The 27390-nt window shown below is 43.2% G+C and overlaps 1 protein-coding gene and 1 long non-coding RNA gene across 3 annotated transcripts in view; one reads left to right on the top strand and one right to left on the bottom strand.

Annotated features, from left to right (window-relative positions):
• PLEKHA2 (pleckstrin homology domain containing A2) overlaps positions 1-20932 on the top strand; it is a 107519-nt gene extending 86587 nt beyond the window's left edge. Inside the window, exons 11-13 of one of the 2 annotated variants that reach the window (XM_083184895.1) lie at positions 8956-9019; positions 13396-13473; positions 19549-20932. In XM_083184895.1, coding sequence (XP_083041021.1) covers positions 8956-9019; positions 13396-13473; positions 19549-19863 — 457 coding nt within the window. In that variant the 3' untranslated portion in view covers positions 19864-20932. The remainder of the gene's footprint in view (positions 1-8955; positions 9020-13395; positions 13474-19548) is intronic. The other variant, XM_083184894.1, reaches the window with a different exon arrangement.
• LOC146075554 (uncharacterized) lies at positions 456-27390 on the bottom strand. Its single transcript, XR_014473592.1, has 3 exons — positions 27321-27390; positions 4666-4697; positions 456-573 (listed from the first exon to the last, which is right to left on the bottom strand). It is a non-coding gene; the product is annotated as an uncharacterized LOC146075554 (long non-coding RNA).

Raw genomic sequence — 27390 nt, 5'->3', positions numbered from 1 at the left:
CCACTATCCACGTCGGCGTGGAGTTGGCGTGGCGAGCGCAGCGAGCCCCGCGAGGGGACGCGGATACCTGTGAAGCCCGCAAGGGGACGCGTATAGCTGTCAAGGTATCCGCGTCCGCTCGCCACACTATTCTATTCTCAACTCCACGCCGACGTGGATAGTGGGGGTATGAAAAGGTCGTAGGACGCGTACCGCCGCCCCTCGCGGGCTCGCTGCGCTCGCCACGATTCGGGTTGACGTTGATAGTGGGGGTGGTGCACTATGGTGCATTTGGGGGCATTTCACAAGTTTAATACACATTTCAATGCATTCTGATGCATTTCAGTGCAAAATCGGGTGCGATCGCATCGCATGCGATTTGATCGCATGCGATGCGATTTTTAGCATACGATGAAGGTCGTGGGAGCCGTGATACTCCACAAGTACCTAAACATTTATTAAGAGTTTTCCAGCAAGTGTAATTTCATCCACATTTTCAAGGTGTCACATGTAAGATCAATTCGCAGCCCATCGCGTTTCATCCTTCAGGAATTCATCAGGGGCAAATGAATAAATCTCTAGAGGTAGTACATCCTCTAGAACAAATGGAGATGAAATGTCCTTTATAGTAATCAAGTGGAGATGGTGTGTCCTTTATAGCAACTGTTAGTGCAATAATAGAGGTAGTAGTTGGACCACCTATTTAAAAAACGATTATAGAATACTCAGGGAGACGATGGTAGGCTGTAAATCGCTCCTATCACAAAAAAAATAAAAAATCTCAGTGGGAAATCATGTATTGTAGCACAGGATCTCTGAGAGCCAGTGTATGTATATGTATGTATGTATGTATGTATGTATGTATATATATATATATATATATATATATATATATATATATATATATATATATATATATATATGTAGAACAACAGGGAAGATGAATCTGCGCTTGTATGTGGTCACCAACCAGACGACAAATGACAGGATAGATGTTTTCCTGTGAGACACTAAGTCCAAAATATAGAAGACTGCAGCTTTCTCCAACAAAGAACCCGGGACTCGTGGGGTAAAGAAGGATCTGTTTTAGAATGGAATAGAGAAGCGCTTCATAGTGTAAAACTGTATTTATTTAAAACACATACAGTGCTGCGGCACATAAAATCAATGAGGACTCGTACCGTCGTATGAGGACGCCCTCTGACGAAGTTTGATACGAAACACGTTAGGGCGGGGTTTGGTGACGTCTGCTGTACCTGTGCCCGGCTTCCCCACCGCGTCCGTTCCTGTTTGGAGTTCCCGGCGCGCTTCCCTCACTGTCCGTGCGGTGAGCGTGTCCAGTTACCCGGCTGAGTCCTGACGGAGGTTGGAGTTTTGCCTGAGGCTTTCTTTGAAAAACTTGTGGTAACCAGCCCACAGCGGTTACCTTAACGGTACGAGTCCTCATTGATTTTATGTGCCGCAGCACTGTATGTGTTTTAAATAAAAAACAGTTTTACACTATGAAGCGCTTCTCTATTCCATTCTGAAACATATATATATATATATATATATCCGGGCAGAAGCAATTTGCACACTACTGGTATACACCAGGCGGGTGCTCAAAAAACCATGTAGAAAGTTTGTAGATGGACAATTAGAGGCTGGCACACCTTTGCAAAAAAGAGAAGTCTTTTATAGTGAAAAAACGTGAAAACATTTTGCAGCAATTGAAGGTATAATACAACCGTCCATACATCATGGTGAAACGGGATACATCACTGCAAACAGTCAGTCAGGCTCAACAGCTGTTTCGGCACGTGGTTGCCGTCGTCAGGAGCACAATAGACTGAACCTCAGTGCGCATATAAATAGTGTCACTAATTGAGTCCTTAATGATTAAGTTAGCCCACCTGCATAAAGCACAGGTTAACACACACATGTTACTCACCTGTCCCGGGCGCCGGAAGTGACGCGACGCCGCTTCCCAGTGTAACTAGGTTACAGCGTCCGTCTCTCCGGCAACACAGAACAACATCGCCGGAAGTGACGTGGCGCAGGGTGTCGGAATTAACCTCCCACCGCGTCCGTTACTACGGCAACTGTCCCGGCCGTGCTTAGCGCGTCACACTGACAGCAGCCCAGCAATAAGCTGAATTGTGCCAGCAGACGTGCATCAGCACAGTCAGAACATCGGAGTCACGTTCTGTCATGATGATACCTATTATCAAAGGCATCAACCACTGACCACGGTCTCCAGTGATAAAGTGAAAAAATTCAAGGGCTTAGAATCAAAAATTTGGACATTATAGGACACCATGTTATTAGCGCAGAGAAGTGCACAATTAAAGTGACAGTGCATGCAAATGGAAAAAAGATATTCAAACATAAAAAAATTCAAACATATAAAAATATTCAAGAAAGTACATGATTGGGAAAGAGAATAATTCATATAAAACAATGAAAGGACAGTTCTTCATTTAGTCCATTGGGGGCCATACTGTTAATCTTGTGGATCCAGTAGCATTCCTTTTGTAACAATAATTTGCCACGATCTCCTCCCCTCCGCAGTGGAGGAATGTGGTCAAGAGCAACAAAGTGGAAGTCTTTGAAAGTATGTTTTTTATATCCAAAATGTTTAGCCACAGGTGGAGTATTGGAATCAATGGTTAATAAAGCTTTTTTAATTGAAGAACGGTGCATAGCCAGTCTCTCCTTGAGTGTCCGTATGGTTTTTCCGATGTAAATCATCGGACAGGAACAAACAATCGCGTAGACAACATACCGACTGTCACAATCGAGATGATGGTTGATATTGTGACTTTGGTTAGTGAGGGGATCCACAAATTTAGAACCTGTAAGGGCAAATTGGCAGTTCACACACTTGGAGCATTTGAAGAATCCATTTTTAGGAGTTAGCCATGAAGATTTTTTGACAGATTGTATATCCGATTTAGCGATGATATCTTTGATGTTATGACTTTTTTTGTAACAAAATAACGGATTTTCAAGACAAAACTGTCCCATGGTCTCGTCTGAACGCAAGATGTGCCAGTGCCTCAAAAAAATTTGTTTGATCCGTTCAGATGCAATTGAAAAAGTAGACACAAATGTTAAACGATTTGCATTAGATTTCTTGCTCTGTCCAACCAACAAGTCATCCTGAGCATAATTCATACATTGTTCAATAGCAGTATCTATTTCAATTTTAGGATACCCTCGTTCTACAAATCTTTCTCCCATCTCACAGAGAGAGACATACCGTTCATTGACATCAGAAGTGATACGCACCACCCTCATGAGTTGTGAGAGAGGCAACCCCTTTTTTAAGGGGCGTGGATGAAAACTCTCATTATTTAATAACGTATTTTTATCTGTAATTTTTCTATAGAGTTTGGTGCTTAACACTCCCCTGTCATTACAAACATTTACATCCAAAAAACTTAAGATCGTATCACTAAACGCCATGGTAAACCTTATGGTGGTATCAAGAGAATTCAAGTGATCTAGAAATTCAGTCAGAAGTTTGGCACCGCCAGTCCAAATCATAAATAAATCATCGATATATCGAACATAAAAAAATATATGAGATGAAAATAAACCGTTCGCCATAATGTATTGATTCTCGTACATATGCATAAATAAATTTGCATATGCCGGGGCCATATTACTCCCCATAGCAGTGCCTTGGGTCTGCAAATAAAAAGAATTTTCAAAAAGAAAATAATTTTTTGTTAACACAATCTCCATTAATAATAATAGGAAATTAATGTTGGGGCCTGCATAATGAGGACTGGCGGTAACCAAACTTCTGACTGCATCAAGTCCATCTTTGTGTCTTATATTGGTATACAAACTGGCCACATCCATTGTGACCAGTAGGGAGGAGTTAGGCAAAGTGCCCAGATTTTTCAGTTTTACAATAAAGTCAGTTGTGTCTTTAAGATAGTAATTAGTTTTCTGTACAATTGGCTGTAGCCAAAAATCAGCAAATTGCGAGAGAGGTTGGCATAGTGATCCACATGATGACACTATGGGTCGACCTGGGGGCTTTATTAACGTTTTGTGGATTTTAGGCAAAACGTATATAATTGGAATTCTCGGGTGATTTTGCCTAAGAAAAAATGCAGTAGGTTCATCTATCCACCCATTCCCCAAGCCTAATCCAATGATAGCATCGATTTCCTTTTTGTAGTTATAGGTGGGGTCATAAGTGAGTTTTTTATAACAGGTATTATCGTTCAACTGTCTTTTAATTTCCTCAACATAATCATCTCGATTAAGCAAGACCACCCCTCCCCCCTTATCGGCGGGGCGTATTATTAATGAATTATTATTTTTCAGGGAGTCTATTGCTAGATTCTGTTGTCTAGTTAAATTTGAATACGAGATTTTTTGGGAATCTATGAATGGTAATGTATCCCTTTTGATGAGTTTAGCAAACATAGCTATAGCAGCATTATTGCAAGGAGGATCGAAAGTACTTGCGGGTTTAAAGTCAGGTTTGGTCGTATTATATATATGTCTAGTGTCCGTGAGTCTCAGAAACACTGCCATCTGCTGGCAGAGAAAGAAACTACATCTCTTTCCCACACATACACAAACACAGAAGGTAGTAGACTAACTTTTGAAGCTTTAAACGTCGGTCTGCCTTACTAGTTTATAATATAGAACTTTTATTAAATATACATAACTCCTTTCTCCCACCTTATTCAGAAAATTTGTTTGAAAGAAATCTCCTGCGTACATATAAGAGAGAAAAGGGGTTACAATTCATCAACAACTGTTCTCTGAAGAACACTTAATAATCTTAAATAATCTTAAATAATTCATAATTTTAATGTGTAGTAATTAGTCTTCCTCCAATTAGGGTTGGTTCTGTTAAAAAAAAAAAATCTGGGATTACCCTCATAAATTTACAGAGATCACCTGATTGACCCATCCTGTACAGTAACAGTATTGCTAATCTAAAGGCCGATTACGACCATTCAGGTCGATATATCGTCTGAATAGTGCCACGTCATTTGTGTTTTCCATCCGATCCAATGCGCGGTCCAATGAGTGTCAGATAGGAGACCCTTGGTTGGTCGGTCTGCACCTGTGATTTATCGGAATCGGATGGAAAAAGGAGTGCTCTTTGTGCATGCACTATATTGCAGAATGTTTGAATTACATTTCCAGTCCCTCTAGCCCCCTAACCCAGCCCATCAGATATATTGTATGGTACAATTGTATACCATAAGATATATCGCATATCGGCTAGATCAATCGCATGAGATATATCTTATGCAAAAATGACACCAAAGTACAAAATCGGCTGTAATCACTCCCGGGAAGGTCCAGGGGGAGTTCAAGGGAAAATGCATCCAACTTCAGCATCATATCTTTGTAGTGTATGGGGGCCTTTAGGTATATAAATACTCAAAGGAAGTTTTCAATCTAACTCCCACCGATACACAAGCTGGAAATAATAAAGGAACACATGCCATCTAGTGGCACAAAGAGCACATTACATAAACGGTTCATTATAGTGAGCATAAACAGATGTTGGGCCATACATATGGGGGTCGCAGCAAGTGCAGAGAATGGGTTTTGAAGCACTTTATTTTTATTTAAAAAAAGCAAAACATTTACTCATTTACTGTCTGTTCTTGTGGTCTCAGAACTTAGTCAATTATATTTGAAATCCGGTAAATAATATAAAGGTTATTCTGTGTGTGTGTGTGTGTGTGCGTGCGTGCGTGCGTGCGTGCGTGCGTGCGTGCGTGCGTGTGATGTCATTGCTTATAATTTATGACTTCTGACATCATCTTTTAGTGCATTACATTAGGGAAACTTAGGTATTATAAGAAACATTCTACATTTAAATAAATTATGATGGGTATTTGACAAACTGACAAATATCCTTTACTGACATTGATACAAGTTACGACAGCTGCCACTTACTGACACAAGCATTTACTGACACAGTAAACACTTATTGACACAAACACTGACAGATATCCATTACTGACAATTCGTTCAATCACACTTGCCAAGCCGTTCGCTCCAGCAGGTGCGGAATTAGGGCGGTCAGTAAGTGGCAGCGGGGAATGCCCAGCGTTTTATGGGCGTCCCCATAAAAAGGCTGGTCATTCCCCTGGGATTGCAGACGTGCTGATGCCTGCGTGGAGTGGGCGGCTGATGTCACATGACAACAGCACCCGCCCCCTTTTTGGTGATCTGTGGGCTGAAAAAAGTACATTTAGACTTATTACGGAAGGGGAGAAAAATCATTCGATGTGTGCGACCATCAAATGATTTCTCGATGTGGGGGGGAGAGCTCGGACAGGCAGCGTTTACCTGTTCACTAGGCTTCTGATATACACAGGCTAGAGCACAGGTCTGAATCAGCCCCTCTGTGCGTGTGATGGAACAGATCACACACTGTGCAACAGCTGTCCAATTAATCATGTGCTGCTGAGAGTTGCCAAGACCCAAACCTGTTCAACAACCATCATTACTACTTAGTGCATACAATGATCTAGGGCAGTACTGTGGGGCATACAATGATCTAGGGCAGTACTGTGGGGCATACAATGATCTAGGGCAGTACTGTGGGGCAAACAATGATCTAGGGCAGTACTGTGGGGCATACAATGATCTAGGGCAGTACTGTGGGGCATACAATGATCTAGGTTAGTACTATAGTGCATACAATGATCTAGGTTAGTACTATAGTGCATACAATTATCTAGGGCAGTACTGTGGGGCATACAATGATCTAGGGCAGTACTGTGGGGCATACAATGATCTAGGGCAGTACTATAGTGCATACAATGATCTAGGGCAGTACTGTGGGGCATACAATGATCTAGGGCAGTACTGTGGGGCATACAATGATCTAGGTTAGTACTATAGTGCATACAATGATCTAGGGCAGTATTGTGGGGCATGCAATGATCTAGGTTAGTACTATAGTGCATACAATGATCTAAGGCAGTACTGTAGGGCATACAATGATCTATATCAGTACTATAGTTCATAAAATGATCTAGGGCAGTACTGTGGGGCATACAATGATCTAGGTTAGTACTATAGTGCATACAATGATCTAAGGCAGTACTGTGGGGCATACAATGATCTATATCAGTACTATAGTTCATAAAATGATCTAGGGCAGTACTGTGGGGCATACAATGATCTAGGTCAGTACTATAGTTCAGAAAATGATCTAGGGCAGTACTGTGGGGCATACAATGATCTAGGTCAGTACTATAGTTCATAACATGATCTAGGTTAGTGCATACAATTATCTAGAGAAGTACTGTGGGGCATACAATGATCTAGGTCAGTACTATAGTTCATAAAATGATCTAGGGCAGTACTTTATGGAAAACAATGAGTTAGGACAATACTTTGGGGCATAAAATGATCTAGGGCAGTACTAGGGGCATAAACTGAACAACTGCTTCAGAGACAGATGTCTTTTTAGAAGCATTGGTGCAGGGCCCTCTTGTGGTTATCCATCAGTTTGGAGTATATATAAAACATACATACTGTAACAGTATATTTCCTGCTTTTTAGATCTCCGGCCCTGTAGATCCCAGTGTAATGCTGGGTACACCAAAACGATGCAGATCGTGAGCGGGTCGTAAGACTATAGTACGACCCGCTCACGATCTGCATACGATCTGAGTCCGATCCGATCGTCACCTGTACCCAGTTGAATGGTCGTTTTCAGATCCTACCTGCTGCAGGTAGGATCTGAAAATCGACCAAACGACCCGCTTGGCCGCGCATCGGATCAGATTAGAAATGGCCCAAAACATGCCCAATTAACATACAATCGGTCGAGATTGTTTCTAAACGGGTCAGTTTGGGCCAAATCGTTCTGGTATGTACCCTATATAAGTGTAAGAGCAAGCAACAAACTCGGGCAGCGGTGTCATCGGGCACTCGAGACGCAAATCCATTTCACATGAACAGAAGCTGTATGTGGCCCGCTGTTCCAATTAGGAACCCCCAAATTACTGGAGTGTCTCAGAATTGAGTATCTGGTAGCATGGGCATCGGTACAAATTACCCTGCTCCGAGCTTGTCTGAGGGACCCTATCCAGCTGTGCTGGGTGAGGAATGCTCTTTTTTTTCAGTGGGCGTGGCCACATCCCCAGGATTGGGCCACGCCTCTCCTTTCACTTGGACCCGCCATGTCTCTCTATGGCCCTGATCTCTATACTGGATAATGATGCGGAGTAGCTCTATACACAATAATGAACATGCTGCATTACATAATGATCACTTTTCATATGCAGCCCTGCTCTATATAAAGCAGTGCCAGTGCGCAGGTAAAGCTGTGCGGCTTGCCACTGACATGAGGTGAGGATGTGGGTGGTGTAAATGTGTAAACATGATGTCCGGCCCTGACACTGCCGTGTTTGTGCCCTCACACATGCCGAGTTCAGACCCACAGCTGTACAGCCGTCACACATCAGCTGCTAAACATAATTACTGGAACATCATAATTACTTCCCATCTTAATGAGGTCATGTCTAGCGCAGAGTGCTGGTCACATGGAGGCTGGGGCTCCATTCACAGAAAACTCATGTATTTAGCTTCATCTACAATGGCAGAATGTGCAATACAATTACACTGAGGAGCACAGATAGCACGCATGTTATACTGACACTCTGGGGTAGATTTATTAAGCTCGGTGAAGTGATAAAGTGTCTGGTTTTTATCACCGGCCAATCGGTTCGTTCCTGTAATTTTTCAAACCAAGCCTGTAACTTCACAGGTAGGAGCTGATTGGCCGGTGATAAAAAACAGAAAGTTTATCACTTCACCAAGCTTAATAAATCTGCCCCTCAGGTCCTTGTTTGCCTGTGAATCGATGTGTAGCATTCTCAAGGATATTGACTTAATGTACAGAAGGTCTGCTGCCACTTGTCAGGTACTGTGCTGTATAACTGATACATATTTCCAATCATTGCTTATAAAATGCCTGTATTCTAATAGGGATTTACTGATGAGGGACAACCTGTTTGAAGTCATCACCGGCCCCAGGACATTCTATATCCAGGTAATGTTATTTTATGTTTAAATAGTGCAAAACAGTATTCCATGTGGTAAGAGATGAGGCCAACAACTGAAACATCTGCTGTATTGCACCTCACAAAACAACATCACAAATGTATAATAAAACATGAGGTGGAAGTATGACAAATAAGCCAGGACAAATAAGCCAGATCTCATTGTGGATTTCACGCCGAAGGAAATAATACTGAGGCTAAGCAAACTCAAAACAAATAAGTCACCAGGGCCAGATGGGATTCATCCGAGGGTATTAATGGAATTAAGGGATGAACTAGCTACCCCCCTACATTATATCTTTAGCAAGTCACTATCGTCAGGTATAGTACCAAAAGATTGGAGAATAGCAGAGGTAGTGCCAATATTCAAAAAAGGAAGATCCCGCTAATTACAGACCCGTTAGTTTAACATCAATTGTGGTTAAACTATTTGAAGGATTTTTAAGGGATGGTATCCAGGAATATTTAGATCATCACCGTCTACTCAGTACTAACCAACATGGGTTCGTGAAAAATCGTTCATGCCAAACTAATCTACTAGGGTTCTATGAAGAGGTTAGCAAAAACCTCGATAATGGAAATGCTGTAGATGTGATTTTCCTAGATTTCGCTAAAGCATTTGATACTGTCCCACACAAGAGATTGATTAATAAAATGGAGAACCTAGGATTGGGTGAAAATATCTGCAGATGGGTAGGGAATTGGCTATGTAATAGAGAACAAAGAGTGGTTGTGAATGGTGCCATATCAGATATGATACCGGTACTAAGTGGAGTGCCCCAGGGTTCGGTTTTGGGGCCCATTTTGTTTAACATTTTTATTAACGATATTGGGATAGGGTTACTCAGCAATGTATCCATCTTTGCGGACGATACAAAACTTAGCAAAGTCATCAAATCACCAGAAGATGTCACCATGCTTCAAAATGATCTTGCAATTCTAGATGAGTGGGCAAAAAAATGGAAGATGAGGTTCAATGTAGATAAATGTAAGGTTATGCACCTTGGGAGACACAACCAGTGTGCAAGTTACAACCTTAGCGGAGAGGAACTGGGTAATTCCATACTTGAAAAGGATCTAGGAGTCCAAATAGACAGCAATCTAGGATGTAGTGCCCATTGTAATGTAGCTACAAAAAAGGCCAACAAAATTCTGGCATGTATTAAGAGGGGAATGGAAACTAGGGACTCAAGGGTAATTATGCCACTATATAAAGCATTGGTGAGACCTCACCTAGAGTACGGAGTACAGTTCTGGGCCCCACACTATAAAAAGGACATCATAGAATTAGAAAAAGTCCAAAGGCGAGCAACAAAGCTTATTAGGGGAATGGAGAATTTAAGCTACGGGGAGAGATTAAGCAATTTGGGACTATTTACATTAGAAAAGAGACGTTTAAGGGGGGACATGCTCAACATGTACAAGTATATCAAGGGCCAATATAAGGAACTGTCACACACCCTATTTTCTACTAGAAAGGAATCTAGGACGCGAGGGCATGAGTATAGATTAGAAGAAAAAAGATTTCATTCAGCTAGTAGAAAGAATTTCTTTACGGTCAGAACAGTCAAACTCTGGAACTCTCTTCCCAGAGAGGTGGTAACGGCTGGCTCATTAAATGCGTTCAAGGCAAAGTTGGACAAACATTTACTGGAGAAAAACATCCATGGGTACAAATAAGAAATATAATTTGTCTGTAAAATACCAGAACCTACCAAATCAGCAATGGATATCTATACCAGGTTGAACTAGATGGACGCAAGTCTTTTTTCAGCCTTACCTACTATGTAACTATATGAAACATCATATCACAACATAGGTGCTGGACTCCCCTCTGGAGGATCCTAGATAAGGGGCGATGTCCATGGCAGCTCTCATCATGCAAAATGTAGTGTGCATTTTACACAAAATTGTGCGGGTACATCGCTTAAGTGCGAGCGCTTTGCTACACAGTGAAGCGTTTGCAGGTTACCGGCTGCCCCTTGGCTGTGCAGCCTAGCTGGCCATTTTTTGGGTCAGAGTGGCTGTGTATGACATTTATGCAGCCCCTGTGCCCCCCAACCCCCCAGGCACGTGTTCCTGAAAGTCACAATCTGTGATTTTTGGGGATCTGTGACCCAAAATGTGCACATTGCATTTGATCTCACTGGACAAATGGCCTAATTTAGCATAGATCACTAATCAGTGAATTCGCTATCTGTTTCATATTGAATTACTACGTGTGTGCGGCTTTCACATTGCACAGCAACAATTAGCAAATGAATATCCGTAGGCATTGAAGTAGTTTGATTGACATGAAACCAGCATTGAAAGTGGCACCATGGCATTTTCTGGGTGTGTTTGTGAAAACGCAGGCATGCCCAGGTGGTTTTCAGGTGATCCTCTGATGTCAGCGATGACCACTTCCTGTCTGGTTCTTTAGCTGATGAGTGTATGGCCTAGACTGGTGCTATTTTGTATTTTTTCTTTCTGTCTGGGTGGAGACTTTTCTGATCTCAGGCAACTGTTTTTTCTCTAACTAACGATCCTAGCTGAATTAGGCCTAAAGTTCTGTAAATGTTGTACATTGCCAGGAGTATACCCTGTATACATGTATTGTATTATAAGGAATATAATAGAGGGTTTCATATATCTCCCTCTGTCATGCTGTTGACACATATTGGCAGGTCTTATAATTGAGTCATGAAATGTCATGTCCAGAACAAGCCAACGTCCTTTCCTTCCTCTAATATTCAGCGAAGAGTAGAAACGGTGTTAGATGTAATATTGGATGTTTCCCTTGGCTGACCTTAGGGAAGATTGGGAGATTTGCCTTTAAAAAAAAAAAAAAACACAGAAAAACAAAAACATTTCAATGGAAATGTGGGTTATTTAGCCAGAACATTATTTACTTCCCTTCTGGAACTACATAAAACTTTGCTGACAGGATTTGAGCACAGCAAATAGAGGCTATTCTGTAGGTCAGAGTGACGTCAGTCCCGGCTCACAGGGCACACACATGCCTTCCTTCCTCATGAAACCCAGGCTTTCTCTTCATGCAGGGCCTGATTAAAGGTTCCAGGTTCCCTAGGCTAATACACCTGTATCTCCCCCTGTCATGCTGCAGTATGGGAGCTCAGGTACTCGTTAGTCATACTGCCCATGTGCAGATAATGACAAATATACACCTGGCATGTAGGAGCTAATGCCTGTGGCGTGGAAACATAAAGTAATGGTTCCATCTGTAAATTACATTGGCACATCCATCTGGCAGTACATCGGGAAGGGTGATAGCAAAAAGCATGGAATAAATTAGGCCTTCATTTTTCCTCAGCTGTCACCTGCAAGATGCCCCCCCCCCCCCCCGAGTCCTGGCGCCCTAGGCTGCAGCCTCATCAGCTTATTGGTTAATCAGGCACTGTCCTTCATGTGCTCCTCTAGTGATAACCTACAGGTGTTGTAATCAGGATCCTGGTGCTTGGGATGCCGGTGGTCTGAAGACTGACAGCTGCTTCCCGGGGGGGGGGTCCCGACACCTAGTAGATGAGTATACAAACCCTCCCTTACTGCTGCCTAACCCAAAACCCACCCCCATCCTAACCCAATACTACTATGTTATTGCCTAAACCTCCTCCCCCTGCAGCCTAACCCTAACCCCCTTCCCGGCATACTTACCATCAGGATGCCGACAGTCGGTATTCTGGCACCGGCATTGTCAGCAATATCGGGATTCCGGCGCCAGTCTTCTGACCAGTGTTTTTTTGGTTTTGGCGTCCGTATTCCAACTGCCAGCATCCCGACCCCCGTATGCTTCGAACAGCAGGTCAGGCACAGGGGACGTAACCCCGACCATAGCAGCTCATGCCTTCTACTGTTCTCCATGAAAACATGTTACACATGAAAGCATGTTACACATGAAAGCATGTTACACATGTAAGCATGTTATATTGTATGTGAAGGCAAATCGTTCTTGAGGGCACGTTATACACGAGGGCACATTATACACGAGGGCACGTTATACACGAGGGCACGCTATACACAAGGCGCGCTATACACAAGGCGCGCTATACACAAGGCGCGCTATACACAAGGCGCGCTATACACAAGGTGTGCTATACACAAGGCGCGCTATACACAAGGCGTGCTATACACGATGGCGCATTATATACAAAGGAGCATTATACACAAAAGGCACACTATACACAAGGATCCCTTATACACAAGGGTGCGTTATTCACGAGGGCGCGTCATGCACAAGGGAATGTCATACATGACAGAATGGGCAAATATTAATTAAGAAAGTGGTAATAAAAATTACAGTCAATTGTTTATAACGTCCTAATAGAATCATCTATAACATAAATGCTTTTTCACACTTCTCTCATAGGCTGACAGTCCCCGGGAGATGGACAGCTGGATAAAAGCCATTAATGCCGCTGTTCAGACCTTCAGGACACGCTGCCGGGTATATATATATATATTTTTTTTTTTTATTTGTCTTAAGTAATAAAAAAGTGTAAAAATAACTGTAGTCCTTAACTACTATACCAGCCCCTAGCTCAGACAGAGAAGAGAAATATGCCCACACTCAGTGTCATGCATATTATACATTGTACTAGCTGTGTGACAATATTACTGCCATATATAAATACACAACAAATGATGATTATCTACATTTGTCGTCCCCAATGTGTGGTGCCGTGACAGGGTGGCACTGTGCCCTGTGATGACCATGCCCACGGTCACAACCTCTGACTGAATTACATCATGGCGTCATACCGATTGGGCGGGTGGCTGCACAGGCTGCAGTATGCATGTTTTGGGCCTACAAATGACGCTCCAAGCAGCACTGCAGCAGCGATACTGGTAACAGTTACAGGCACCCTGCAAGAAGATGGCCGTGGCAGTGCCACCCCAGAGCTTAGGCTCTGTGACACCACTACTTGCACACCCTGTCTGTGTGTTTCTAGCAAACAAAAGCATGAGGCGGTTGCACTGGTTGTAAAAAACTTGCACCTGTTTTCTTTTAGACCATCCCTCAGACAGTAGAATAATTTTTTGTTTTTTATTTATATAGTGCCACCATATTTTACACAGTACTGTGTAGATCCAAGATGTCTTTCACATCAGTCCCTGCCCCATTGGGGCTTACAGACCAAATTCCCTCAATCATACACTACGGTTCATGTTCTCAGAATCCAGTTATCCTATCTGTATATGTTGCTTACTTGACAACTTTATCTCCTCTCTGGGAGAAGTCCAGAGATGAGATGCTGAAGAAAGCTTTGGTGGACGGGCTGTCTCTCCACATCAATAGGCCCCACCCCTGCCATGGCCCGATGCTACAAATCAAGGGATGCAGATAGCATCAATTAGCCCTACCCTCTCTCTGCAGACCCAAGATGACCCATATTATCTCCCCATTGTGCCCACTTCATTAGGAAGTGTGAGGTGCAGGAGAGCCACCTGGTCTTCCAGAGTGTAGGGAAGTACCTGAAATTTGGTGAGTCTCTCGCAGCTTCCAGGAGTGGAGTTCATGAAGAAAACCCTCGCACACAAAAACAAAACATACAAAAACTCCATCCATCATTCTCTTGAATGATGTAGGCCTGGTAACAACTGAGCCACTATGGTGTCCAACTAAACCTTCAACACTGTATAAAAAGAGTCACGGACCCCACATTTCTGAGGATATGACCATGTTGTTCTGTGGCATGCCACATCCCTAGAGGCATGCTTTTGTTCCACAACTCCATTTTGCTCCCCTGTCTTTAAAACACCCCGTCACAGCTGGAAGCACTGTTGACAGACACAGAAACATGGTCTTCTGGGTATGAATGACAATCACCTCCCAACAGAACAAAGGTCTTAAATGATTAGGGAAATGGGACCATCCTCTAAAATGAGGACTGACATTTAGAAGGAACAAGTTACTCATAATAGGCTACACAATTTGGTGAAATGGGCGGGGTGAGGGGCGGGATTCTACTAGAAGGGAGAAAAGTAGGTAAAAGAGTTCCCTGTGCAAACTGAAGGGTAGATGTATGAAGCAGTGATAAGGGAGAAGTGAGACAGAGGAGAAGTGGCCCATGGCAACCAATCAGCACTCAAGTAACATCTATAATTTGCATAATATAAAATTATACAGAGCAGCTGATTGGTTGCCATGGGCCACATCTCCTCTGTCTCACTTCTCCTCCCTTATCACTGCTTCATACAGCTACCCCTGTATCTGTATTACAGCATTTAAGCATAATAAATAGGATGCTATGAGATCAAACGTCTCTAAAACAACCGTTCTACACATCAGTTTTGCAGCAACCATTTCCGCATGCGTGCCAATCTAGCACGTCAGGAAGTTCATTTTAATAGATTTTTAATATCCTGGATATAAATATATCTAACATTTGTCATACATATGTTTCATATTTTTAAGGCGTTTGGACATTCTTCCTTCACACCTAAAGTAATACTGAGATTTCACAAGATCACATTATCAACTTTCCATGCAGAAAAACAAGGTTTAGCAATTTGAGGTTTGGCATTCCAGCCAGATGCGTATCATACTGTCAGCATAATTGGTGATAAATCTGTGTAATAAATCTCTGCTTATAGGGGCTGGCACAGGTTTAGAAGTCCCTGCTGGCTTTTTGCATAACCTTTCTAGGGAATATTTAAAAGTAAATTGTTAGTGTGTATTTAAACTGTACAATTATTTTCTTACGTAATATGATAATTAACTTCTATTATTTTTTTTATAAATAAAATAAATGAATAAAACAAATAACCTCATTCATAGTTAGGGGTACACATTCTTTTGTTTGATTTATTTCAATTGCTTGAAAGGGATGACATTATTGTATAAAGACTACAAGGTAGGAACTAATGTCAAAGTCTCCTGGCTTTTGCCACAGTTCTATGGAAGATGTAATGTCAAGTAGTTCCTGTCCAAAGAAGCCCTTCCTGTCCCTCTTCTGGTTCCCATGATGTAGGTCTCTTTATAAGGATCTTATTCCACAAGCAGTCAGCAGGACACCTGCAGTGGTACTCCTGTATCTAACAGTGGCGTGCGGTGGGGTGAGGAAGGTGAGGCAGAGCCTTTCCTGTCATACTAACATATACGCTACAGTTTTAATTTTATAAACTATGTCAAAAACAATTATCAAATACAAAGTATATATAAAAAAAAAGTTCTTATTTTTGTTATTCTAAAAAAAATTTATAATCAAAACTCTGGAGTAAAAAGTCTATGGCAGGTGAGGCAGTGCCTCACCTGGCCACTTTTTCTGCACGTCACCTAATTTCGGTGAAGTCATGGTCCTAGCTAACCGGCACTTCCTATGAAGTATGCGAACAGTTTGTGTGGTTCACTTCAATGAAACCAACTGATAATAAAATATTTTCAGTTAACATGGTACGGATGTGAAAATGTTTTTTTTTTTTTCCAATGTTTTGCCAATATGTTTGAGCAATCCTATTAGGTCGCACAGAAAGAAATCTATTCTCTCCAGAAAACACGCAGGTTCAGTGAAACTAGCATGTTTTCGCTTTCCCTTCCATGAAAAGCCGGCACTCATCTGGATTTTTGTTTCTCCTGTCTGAGGCAGGTGATACAAAATCCCCCATAAAACAAATCTTGGCTTTTCTGGGACGATAGGATAGCCTGGGGTGAATCCATTAGCTGTGCTTATACCATTTCTAATTGGATACCCCTTTAACCTGGTGCCATTTAGGAAGAGTTACAATGCTACAACATCAGTACTATCTACTATAGGCCTAATTCAACATAGATTGAGACAGAAAGAATACATGCCCATTGCAAATGCATCACAACTAGTGATGCATTCGTAGATGTATGGCGTTTTCATACCCAGGCAACGCCATGTTTCCACCCCTAAATGCTGGCTTACTGTAAATCAAACTGCAATAGCTGTGTGTCCGAATATTTATTCCCAAATTGCGCAATGCGAATACTGCGCACAAGCAGTTGCTTAATAAACAAATGGATTGTGAATTCTCTAATTAGCGATCCATCTTGAATTAAGCCTATACTGCAGAAAGAGAAAATCAAGCGGGTTTAACCTCTATTTTTAAATACAGGTTCAGTTAGAGTGTATTAGGCTGTGGTTGGGTGGTGCAATGAATAAAACAAATAACCTCATTCATAGTTAGGGGTACACATTCTTTTGTTTGATTTATTTCACTTGCTTGGAAGGGATGACATTATTGTATAAAGACTACAAGGTAGGAACTAATGTCAAAGTCTCCTGGCTTTTGCCACAGTTCTATGGAAGATGTAATGTCAAGTAGTTTCTGTCCAAAGAAGCCCTTCCTGTCCCTCTTCTGGTTCCCATGATGTAGGTCTCTATATAAGGATCTTATTCCACAAGCAGTCAGCAGGACACCTGCAGTGGTACTCCTGTATCTAACAGTGGCGTGCAGTGGGGTGAGGAAGGTGAGGCAGAGCCTTTCCTGTCATACTAACATATACGCTACAGTTTTAATTTTATAAACTATGTCAAAAACAATTATCAAATACAAAGTATATATAAAAAAAAGTTCTTATTTTTGTTATTCTAAAAAAAATTTATAATCAAAACTCTGGAGTAAAAAGTCTATGGCAGGTGAGGCAGTGCCTCACCTGGCCACTTTTTCTGCACGTCACCTAATTTCGTTGAAGTCATGGTCCTAGCTAACCGGCCCTTCCTATGAAGTATGCTAACAGTTTGTGTGGTTCACTTCAATGAAACCAACTGATAATAAAATATTTTCAGTTAGCATGGTACGGATGTGAAAATGTGTTTTTTTTTTTCCCAATGTTTTGTCAATATGTTTGAGCAATCCTATTAGGTCGCACAGAAAGAAATCTATTCTCTCCAGAAAACATGCAGGTTCAGTGAAACTAGCATGTTTTCGCTTTCCCTTCCATGAAAAGCCGGCACTCATCTGGATTTTTGTTTCTCCTGTCTGAGGCAGGTGATACAAAATCCCCCATAAAACAAATCTTGGCTTTTCTGGGACGATAGGATAGCTTAGGGTGAATCCATTAGCTGTGCTTATACCATGGCTAATTGGATACCCCTTTAACCTGGCACCATTTAGGAAGAGTTACAATGCTACAACATCAGTACTATCTACTATAGGCCTAATTCAACATAGATTGAGACAGAAAGAATACATGCCCATTGCAAATGCATCACAACTAGTGATGCATTCGTAGATGTATGGCGTTTTCTGGGTGTGTTGTCACAAACATACCCAGACAACGCCATGTTTCCACCCCTAAATGCTGGCTTACTGTAAATCAAACTGCAATAGCTGTGTGTCCGAATATTTATTCCCAAATTGCGCAATGCGAATACTGCGCACAAGCAGTTGCTTAATAACCAAATGGATTGTGAATTCTCTAATTAGCGATCCATCTTGAATTAAGCCTATACTGCAGAAAGGGAAAATCAAGCGGGTTTAACCTCTATTTTTAAATACAGGTTCAGTTAGAGTGTATTAGGCTGTGGTTGGGTGGTGCAGACATGTGGCCTAATTTCCCCAGTTTCCATTTGAGAATGTTGTTAATTATGGTTTGTAATACCTTAATAGACAAGCTGCAAGGAATAATGCCTCATAGTAGCTTTGTGAATAGAATAGAATCAACTTTAGTGGCCATGTGTGCTTGCGCACACTAGGAATTTTTTGCGGATTTACAGTGCATCATCAAACCTTGGGGGTTATTCTAGTCCATTCTTTCTGACAAAATCCTTCTTAGATGGACAAAATCATGTGCACTGCGGGTGGGGCAGATGTAACTTGTGCAGAGAGAATTAGATTTGGGTGGGGTTTTTCTTCAAAGTGAGATCTATATTGAAGTGTAAAATCATGCAGTCAGTATTTTCCCTGCACAGAAACAAAATAACTCACCCAAATCTAATTCTCTCTGCACATGTTACATCTGCCCCCCTGCAGTGCACATGGTTTTGTCCATCTAAGAAGGATTTTGTCAGAAAGAATGAACTAGAATAAACCCCCTTGTTCCTTTGGTATCATGATAGTGTTGCGTTTACATTCCTGTTTTCACAATACATATGGTTCTAAGAACAGGAGTGTAGCACAGGTATATACCTTGCTCCGACGGAACACCAAAGGCAATATGTAATTGCTGCACTTATAATGAATAAAATATGATATCCCTACCATACACAGGCTGAATCAATCAATCACTTAACATTATATGATAAGTTATACATTGATTCTCCAAATCCTTCTACAAGTCTGATGTTGTACATATACATTTATTCCATCATCCTCTGCAGTATTTACTGTCTGGATGATTATGTAGGTGGGTGACATACTGGGGTTCCTAGGAAGAAGATGGTGACTGTACTATAATTTTCACTATTTGTTGGGGACTCATATATATGTGCCCTCTTCCCTCCCCCAAACATACATAGCAAGGAGCTGATAACCATAACTAGCTTTTTAATACTAGTTTTGCATATGGATGACTATGTAAGATGTAACTCATAGAAATGTGTTCTCCCCACAGGAGCCTTTTGGACGCACCATGTCTTTAAACCGTGCCTCCATGCCAGTCTCCTCCCCAGCCTCCATCCACTCCTTACCCAACTGTGATGTCAAGCGGCCACTGGAGAAAAGTACATCAGTGAAATCATCCTGGCAGCCCTGGACCCCAGTTCCCAAATATGAAACAGAGCTGTGTGGAGCAGTGACATTGGGGGACTCTAGCGAATACACTGAAGGGATGGTCAGAGCCAGGCACATGTCTGAGCCCCAACGGATAAGCAACAATCCATTTCCATTCAGTCTAGATGACACAAACATCCGTACTTCAGATGTGTAACCACGGCCCAGCTCATGTAACTTTGGTGTACAGAGGAACAATCTCGTGTGTACAGACTGCATCGTCACAGATTGCAGTATTCATATTCTCAGGCCATGGCTGCACCCTGCACCATCATGCAGTATTCATTGTACTTAGGAGAGCTTCAAATGAGAAAACTTTATTAATTGTTACAGCCTTTACCGGGCACTTGACTGTGAAAAAGTCTGATTTCTTTTTTTGTTTTTGGACTTAATATCAGAAATAATAACTAGCGGCCATATTAATTACCCACTGCTACATCTTGTATGGTTTGGTGCATGTTACGAGTGGACAATGGTGTGTATTTTCTCTTTAGTTTACATAGAGTATTGGGCTTAGCATGATATTTCTTGTCAGGCTATTCCAAGCTAGGCTGTAGAGTATGGGTTTCCAAGGACAGTCCTCATGGCTCAGGTCCAGGTTATAAGGATAGCCATAACAGCACAGGAGATTTAATCAGTGCCTATGTTGTTATTTTTATTTAACTATCTGTGAAGAAAAATAGAAACATAGAATTTGATGGCAGATAAGAACCACTTGGCCCATCTAGTCTGCCCTTTTTTAAACATGTTACCTCAAACCATATTTGGTCCTTATTTTTTTGTAAGGATATCAATATGCTTATCCCAAGCATGTTTAATGAATCTTCCTCCCTCTAGTTTCAGTGCATGACCTAGAGCAGGCATTCCCAACCACGGTCCTCAGGGCACACCAACAGTGCAGGTTTTGGTGATTTCCAGGCTTCAGCACAGATGGTTTAATCAGAATCCCTCAGATACTAATTAAGTCACCTGTGCTTAAGCCTGGATATCACTGGTGTGCCTTGAGGACCGTGGTTGGGAATGCCTGTCCTAGAGGGAGGAAGATTCACGATGCACATAACAATATATTTTGGTACTTGTTTCCTAGCACGGCCACAACGATCTTAATCGTGGTCATCGGGGGTAAAATCGGGGCCATCGCGGCCGCTAAAAAAATCAGGTGCGATGGGCCAGACACGATGCCCGCGATTTTCCCATAGAGAACAATGTTAAATGGCTCAATTTACCCACGATGACCACGATTTCCCATAGGAAACAATGTGAAATGGCTCAATTTAGCCAAATTATCATAGGAACAATAGTAAATGGGCCAAAAACACCCTTGAACATTGAAATTTCCCCCCAAAAGTAGTTGACGCCACCCCGCCATCAACGTGAACCCGAAGCGTGGCGAGCGCAGCGATCCCGCGAGGGGTGGCGGTACGCGTCCTCCGACCTTGTTATGCCCTACTATCCACTAGGGCGTGGAGTGAGAATAGAATAGTGTGGCGAGCGGACGCGGATACCTTCACAGTTATACGTGTCCCCTCGCGGGCTTCCCAGGTGTCCATGGCGACGCGGACACCTGGGAAGCCCGCGAAGGGACGCGTTTACCTGTGAAGGTATCCGCGTCCCCTCGCTGCGCTCGCCACACTATTCTATTCTCACTCCACGCCATAGTGGATAGTAGGGCATGAAAAGGTCGGAGGACGCGTACTGCCGCCCCTCGCGGGCTCGCTGCGCTCGCCACGCTTCGGGTTCACGTTGATGGCGGGGTGGCGTCAACTACTTTTGGGGGGACATTCCACTGCTCTGTGGTTTTTTTTGGGGTTTCTGGCCCATTTACCATTCTTCCCTATGCTGATTTGGGTAAATTGATCCATTTAACATTGTTTCCTATGGGAAATCGTGGTCATCGCGGGTAAATTGAGGCATTTAACATTGTTCCCTATGGGGAAATCGTGGGCATCGCGTCTGGACCATTTAAGCATTTTTAGGTGCACACGACGCGACCGACCCGATTTTTCACTGTTTTCAATGCATTTCAATGGAAAAATCGGGGGCATTGCGTCGGTCGCGTCACAGGCCACTAAAATTTACCCCCGATGGCCGCGATTGTGGCCGTGCTAGGAAACAAGTACCTATATTTTTTTAACGATATCACTGTGCATATCCTTCAGTGTGCACACACTATTGTGTTAACAAAGCATGCTTCAGCTGATTGTTAATGATAACCCCTATCGTCGCAACATGCAGTCAAATCTGATGATGTCACTGAACGATATAGGGTACTCTTTACCTAGAACGGCGCCCACGATTAGAATCGCGGGCGTCGGGGGTAAAATCGCGGGCATCGCGGGTAAATCGCGGGTACATCAAAATCGGGTGCCCGCGATGACCGCGATTTTCCCATAGGGAACAATGTTAAAAAGGCAGATTGACCGCGATTTTTATGTCAAATGCCTCAATGCCCGCGATTTCCACATAGGAGTCAATGTTAAATGGGCTACAGAGCCCAAATAGGCAGAATTAACCTTTAAATGTCCCCCCAAATTTTTTAACGCCACCCCACGATCCACGCCAACCCGAAGCGTGGCGAGCGCAGCGAGCCCGCGAAGGGCGGCGGTACGCGTCCTCCGACCTTTTCATGCCCTACTACCCACGTCGGCGTGGAGTTGAGAATAGAATAGTGTGGCGAGCGCAGCGAGCCACCGAGCCCGAAGCGTGGCGAGCGCAGCGAGCCCTGCGAGGGGACGCGGATACCTTCACAGGTAGACGCGTACCCTCGCGGGCTTCACAGGTGTCGGCGTCGCCACGGGGGCGCTCGCCACGCTTCGGGCTCGGTGGCTCGCTGCGATAGCCACACTATTATATTCTCACTCCACGCCCTAGTGGATAGTAGGGCATGAAAAGGTCGGAGGACGCGTACCGCCGCCCCTCGCGGGCTCGCTGCGCTCGCCACACTTCGGGTTCGCGTGGATGGTGGGGTGGCGTTAAAAATTGGGGGGGACATTTAAGGGTTAATGGGCTCTGTGGCCCATTTAACATTGATTTCTAGGGCCAAATCGGGTCCATTGAGCCATTTAACAGTAAAATCGGGTCCATCGCGCCTTTTAACATTGATTCCTATGGTAAATCGGGAGCATCGCGTCGCGGGCATCGCGGGTACATTTATGGCCGGACGCGACCGACCCGATTTCCATGTTTAACATGGTTTTCAATGGGAAATCGCGGGCATCGCGTCGGTCGCGTCGCGGCCACACATAAATGTACCCGCGATGCCCGCGATGGGCGCCGTGCTAGGTAAAGAGTACCCGATATAGTTCATTCAGCTTGGTGGGAACAAACATGTATGGGAGTAAATAACAACAGAAATCTTGGTTGATTGCTATTATCTCCAAGATGTCTGAATCCAATAAAAAGATGCAGAATGTTCTAATATTATTGTTTTCTCCTGAATTGCAGAAACAACTTATTTATTTTTAGACAAATATACCCCCCAGTCCCACCATAACTCAAGAGCAAACGCAAGATTCTCAGGGGGGGGGGGTTCTGTACATATACGTACATGGCGTGTGTGTGTGTATATATAGTATATATATATATATATATATATACACATACTTATACACTGTACACACACACACACACACACACTTCTGTACATACACACATAGCATACATACACACTGCAGGCACAGACATATAGATAGCATACTCAAAGCCTGTACACATGCAGCATATATACCAGGGTTGCCGACCCTCCCGGAATTTACGGGAGTCTCCTGAAAATCGGGGCTCCCTCCCGGCCCCCCGGAAGGGTGGGCAACCCTCCCGGATTCAGGGGGGACCCCCGCTGTACCCAGGATCGCGGCATTAAAATGCCGCAATCCTCGGGTCTCAGAGGAGGGGGCGGAGCTAAAATGACACAATCGCATCCTTTTAGCCCCGCCCCCTCCACGGAGATCACTACATTAGCTGGTTTAACAGCATGGGGACGGGGCTTAGTGATGTCACGCTTAAGCCCCGCCCCCTGAGCAGCTACTGAATCTCTCCTCTCCGGGCTTCTCCCGGAGAGGAGAAGAAGAAAGTCGGCAACCCTGATATATACACAAAGAAAGAAAACACACACATAGCATACATTCATACACAAAGCATGTCCACACAGGCATACACACACACACCCACCATACACAGACAGACACATACTGTATACATACCTCCCAGGTGATGGCAATCATACATTAACAAGGAAGTCCAGGAACAGAGCATTGTGTCCCTCCTCATGTTGGGAGGTATGCATATAGCATACATACACTCAGATTGTACACACATTTCTTTCACACACATACACACAGCATGTACAAACACATCATTTACAAACAAACACACACATACACACAGCATATACACACAAATACACCCCTCTCAAAAAAGCAGCAGAGTACCTGCTGGGGACAGTCCTGATCTCCCCCAGGCAGCTCTCTCACAGCCACATGGAGCAAGGCCTGGGGAGGAGCTGTGCTCTAGCTCCCTCTACCTGCAGCCCGTGTGCACGGGTGTAACATTATTAGTATTGCACAAACCAACAAATAGTTTTAATGCTGAATACTCATTTACACTGTATTTTATATCAGCAGAGGTTCAAGATATGTAAAATGAATAGAAGTAAAACCCACACACCAGTTCTATATGCAGAGATGGCTCTTATTGTAACAATAATAATAATAATAATAATAAGGAATATAGGTACCATGCCCTCACATGATGTGTACCTATACAGTCCATAGTGTACCTGAGCAGATGCAAGGCTATCCTGGCCTGTATTTGTACCCAAATGCAGACAGCTGAATGCCCCAGCATCCTGCCTGTGTGACAGATGTATTTAACATGAAGTAGAGATAAAGTGGAAGGAGATAACGCACCAGCCAATCAGCTGTGTTTGAAATATGACAGTTGGGAGTTGATTGGCTGGTGAGTTATATCTTTCCACTATGGGGGGAATTCAATCTGGGGTCACGGCTGTCGAGTTGGCCCGACAGCCGTGACCCTGTCCCGTTCTCGGTCTGCTCAACTGAGAACGAGCAGGGAGATAGCTGCGGTTGATTCAATACACCCTTAATCTCCAGTTTATCTATTCCCCCCCATTGTGTCAGTCAGTTGGATAGGACAGTGGGATATAGCAACAGGTCTGGGAATGGCGCTTGTGGCACTTGGGAGCAGATGGTTGATTGTCATTGCCCCCATACATTACCAGATATTTGTTCTGACCAGACAGATTTGGATCACATGCTGATGAGGATAAGTAGGAATAAATATTGATGGTTCACATCCACCAATGGTTGATGATTTTGCCTACTTGCTCTCAGTGTGTATTACTTTTTTTTACTCAGTACAATGGCACAGAGCTTAGCCCAGGGGTGGGCAATTATTTCTGCTGTGGGGGCCACTTAATACTTACAACGGATACTCGAGGGCCGCACTCCAGATATAGGGGGTGTGGTCACTCGAAAGGGGGGGGGGGGTGAATGTATTGTAGCACACAATATACTTCTTTTACTCATCATGCAACACAATAGTAGGCCCCTTTTACTTGCCCCTTACATCAGTAATTCCACACACCAGCTCCCATTAGTAATGCCACACACCTGCCCAGATTAGTAATTCCACACACCTGTTCCCATCAGTAATGCCACACATGCCCCTCACATTTCCACACACCAGCTCCCCCCTTAGTAATTCCACACACCTGCCGTGGCATAGTTCCACAGCCTTTTGCACATATGCCGGGACACGCCTGGCACCTGCCATGCACAGGCTGAGCGCTGGCTACACAGGACTATGTCGTGTGCACACACAGCCACCATCGGACACACATACAGCTGCAGCGGCCAGTCGGGAGCTGTTCAGGGGCCGCCTGTGCCCACCTCTGGCTTAGCCCCACACCACCAGAAAACTAAGCCCCTCCCTTTTATTACTTGGGCCACCCCATGCTCTTTCTCACATTAAGAATGTCCATCAATGGGTGCAAATCAGCCGCGCCGCAGCACAGTACAGAGAGGAACCGCTTTGCATATGTTCTGATGTATGTCATAAATGTGCTGGCTGGTTCATGATGTGTGTCAGGTGCTGTGCTGCACCCAGAACTTACCATAAAGCTTCACACACTCCTTCTAAGGCCGCCCCCAGAGTCCCATTGGCTAGTTTCACAGGATTCTGGGGGCAGGCTTAGAAGCCCTGCAACTCTGGGAACATTACATCCACAATATTTTGTTGTTATAGTCGAAAATGTTTTTTTTTTTTTTTGTATGGTGTTTATACAACCAGTATATTTTGGCACATGTCAAAAAAAAAATCATGTCATTTGACACGTGAAGTTTGATTACAAAATAGAAAATTATGTCACCTTCCTAATTGGACTTCTGTGAGAAAGAACGCAGGAAACATCCTCCAAATGTAAGCCTTCCTATAAGATATTTGTCACCTTCAGCGTGTGCAGACAGCAGATAAACAGGGTCATATTTTTAGTTTTTAAATGATTAGTGTTTTTACCAGCAAATGCCTTTTCATTTTGTGGGACAACATCACACTGTGGAATAATAAAGTTTATTTGTAAGAATGATGTAATGATGTCATAAGCCATGGATTACATCACAGAAATAATACCAAGCTGCGAGCACTGACATTTAAAGCGGAAAACTAATTATGTAACAGAATATTTGTGAGAGCTGGAAAGTTATTGAGCAAGATTTAAATGCATGGTTCTTGGTCATTTGGCCAATTCAATAAATATAACACAGTACATAAAATATCATTTTATGGTCTCTACAGGTGCGTATTGTTATTCTCCGATCATAATTTGAAATAATAACAGAACAGAAATTAGAACAAGAATATTGCCCATCGGCCCAATTCAGAGATGACTGCCATACAAACGCAACACCAATGTACACGTAGTTGAGCGAAAGTAGGCAACTGTAATTGCGCAAACAATTCTAAAGAGTCGTACGGTGCATGTGAGGTACAGAATGTCCACACAAAGGCACTGTTGTGGTCAAGTTGTGTGGTATCAGAAATGATATGGGAAAGCGATGGGTGTTCCTAGGCGCTGACTGGGAGGTGGCTAGTAATAAACTTTATGGAAGTGTTTGGGGCAAGTCAATGCAGGTGGCTATATTACCAGATGCACAGACACAGCCTTAGGAGGTGGTGGACAGATGTGGAATCTGCATCTGCCTGGCTGGTACAAGTTTTGATGGGGCATACCATGGTGGCAGATAAGGACGCAGCAATAGGTAATATAGCGTGTATGGGCGCTACATGTGGACATTTCAGTCCTTGCACATCCGGCCGCACAGATGTACATTAGGGAAGTTTAATGTTGCAAATGCAAAACAGACGACCGCCAATAAACACTTCTGCATACGACTCATGGTGTGATAAATCAGTAAGGATAGTGTAACTGCACTATGGCAGGTGACAGGTCTACAGTTCTAGCAGTCTTGTTGGACACTATTGATTGCTCAATGGGATGTTAATGGTCCTCCCAAATGCCTCAGCCATGCTATAGCAAATCACACCAAAGAGTGGGCACTGGGCAGATTATAAAATGTTTGGCTGAAGGTAATTACTCACCATAGATAAATGAATGACCAGACTTTGAAATAGATATGTCATTTTCTTTTCACCAAATATAAAACTCTTT

This window comes from Crinia signifera, chromosome 4 (assembly GCF_055691185.1).
Source record: "Crinia signifera chromosome 4, ASM5569118v1, whole genome shotgun sequence".
NCBI classification, from domain to species: Eukaryota; Metazoa; Chordata; class Amphibia; order Anura; family Myobatrachidae; genus Crinia; species Crinia signifera.
This window is presented reverse-complemented; position numbering and strand designations above follow the sequence as displayed.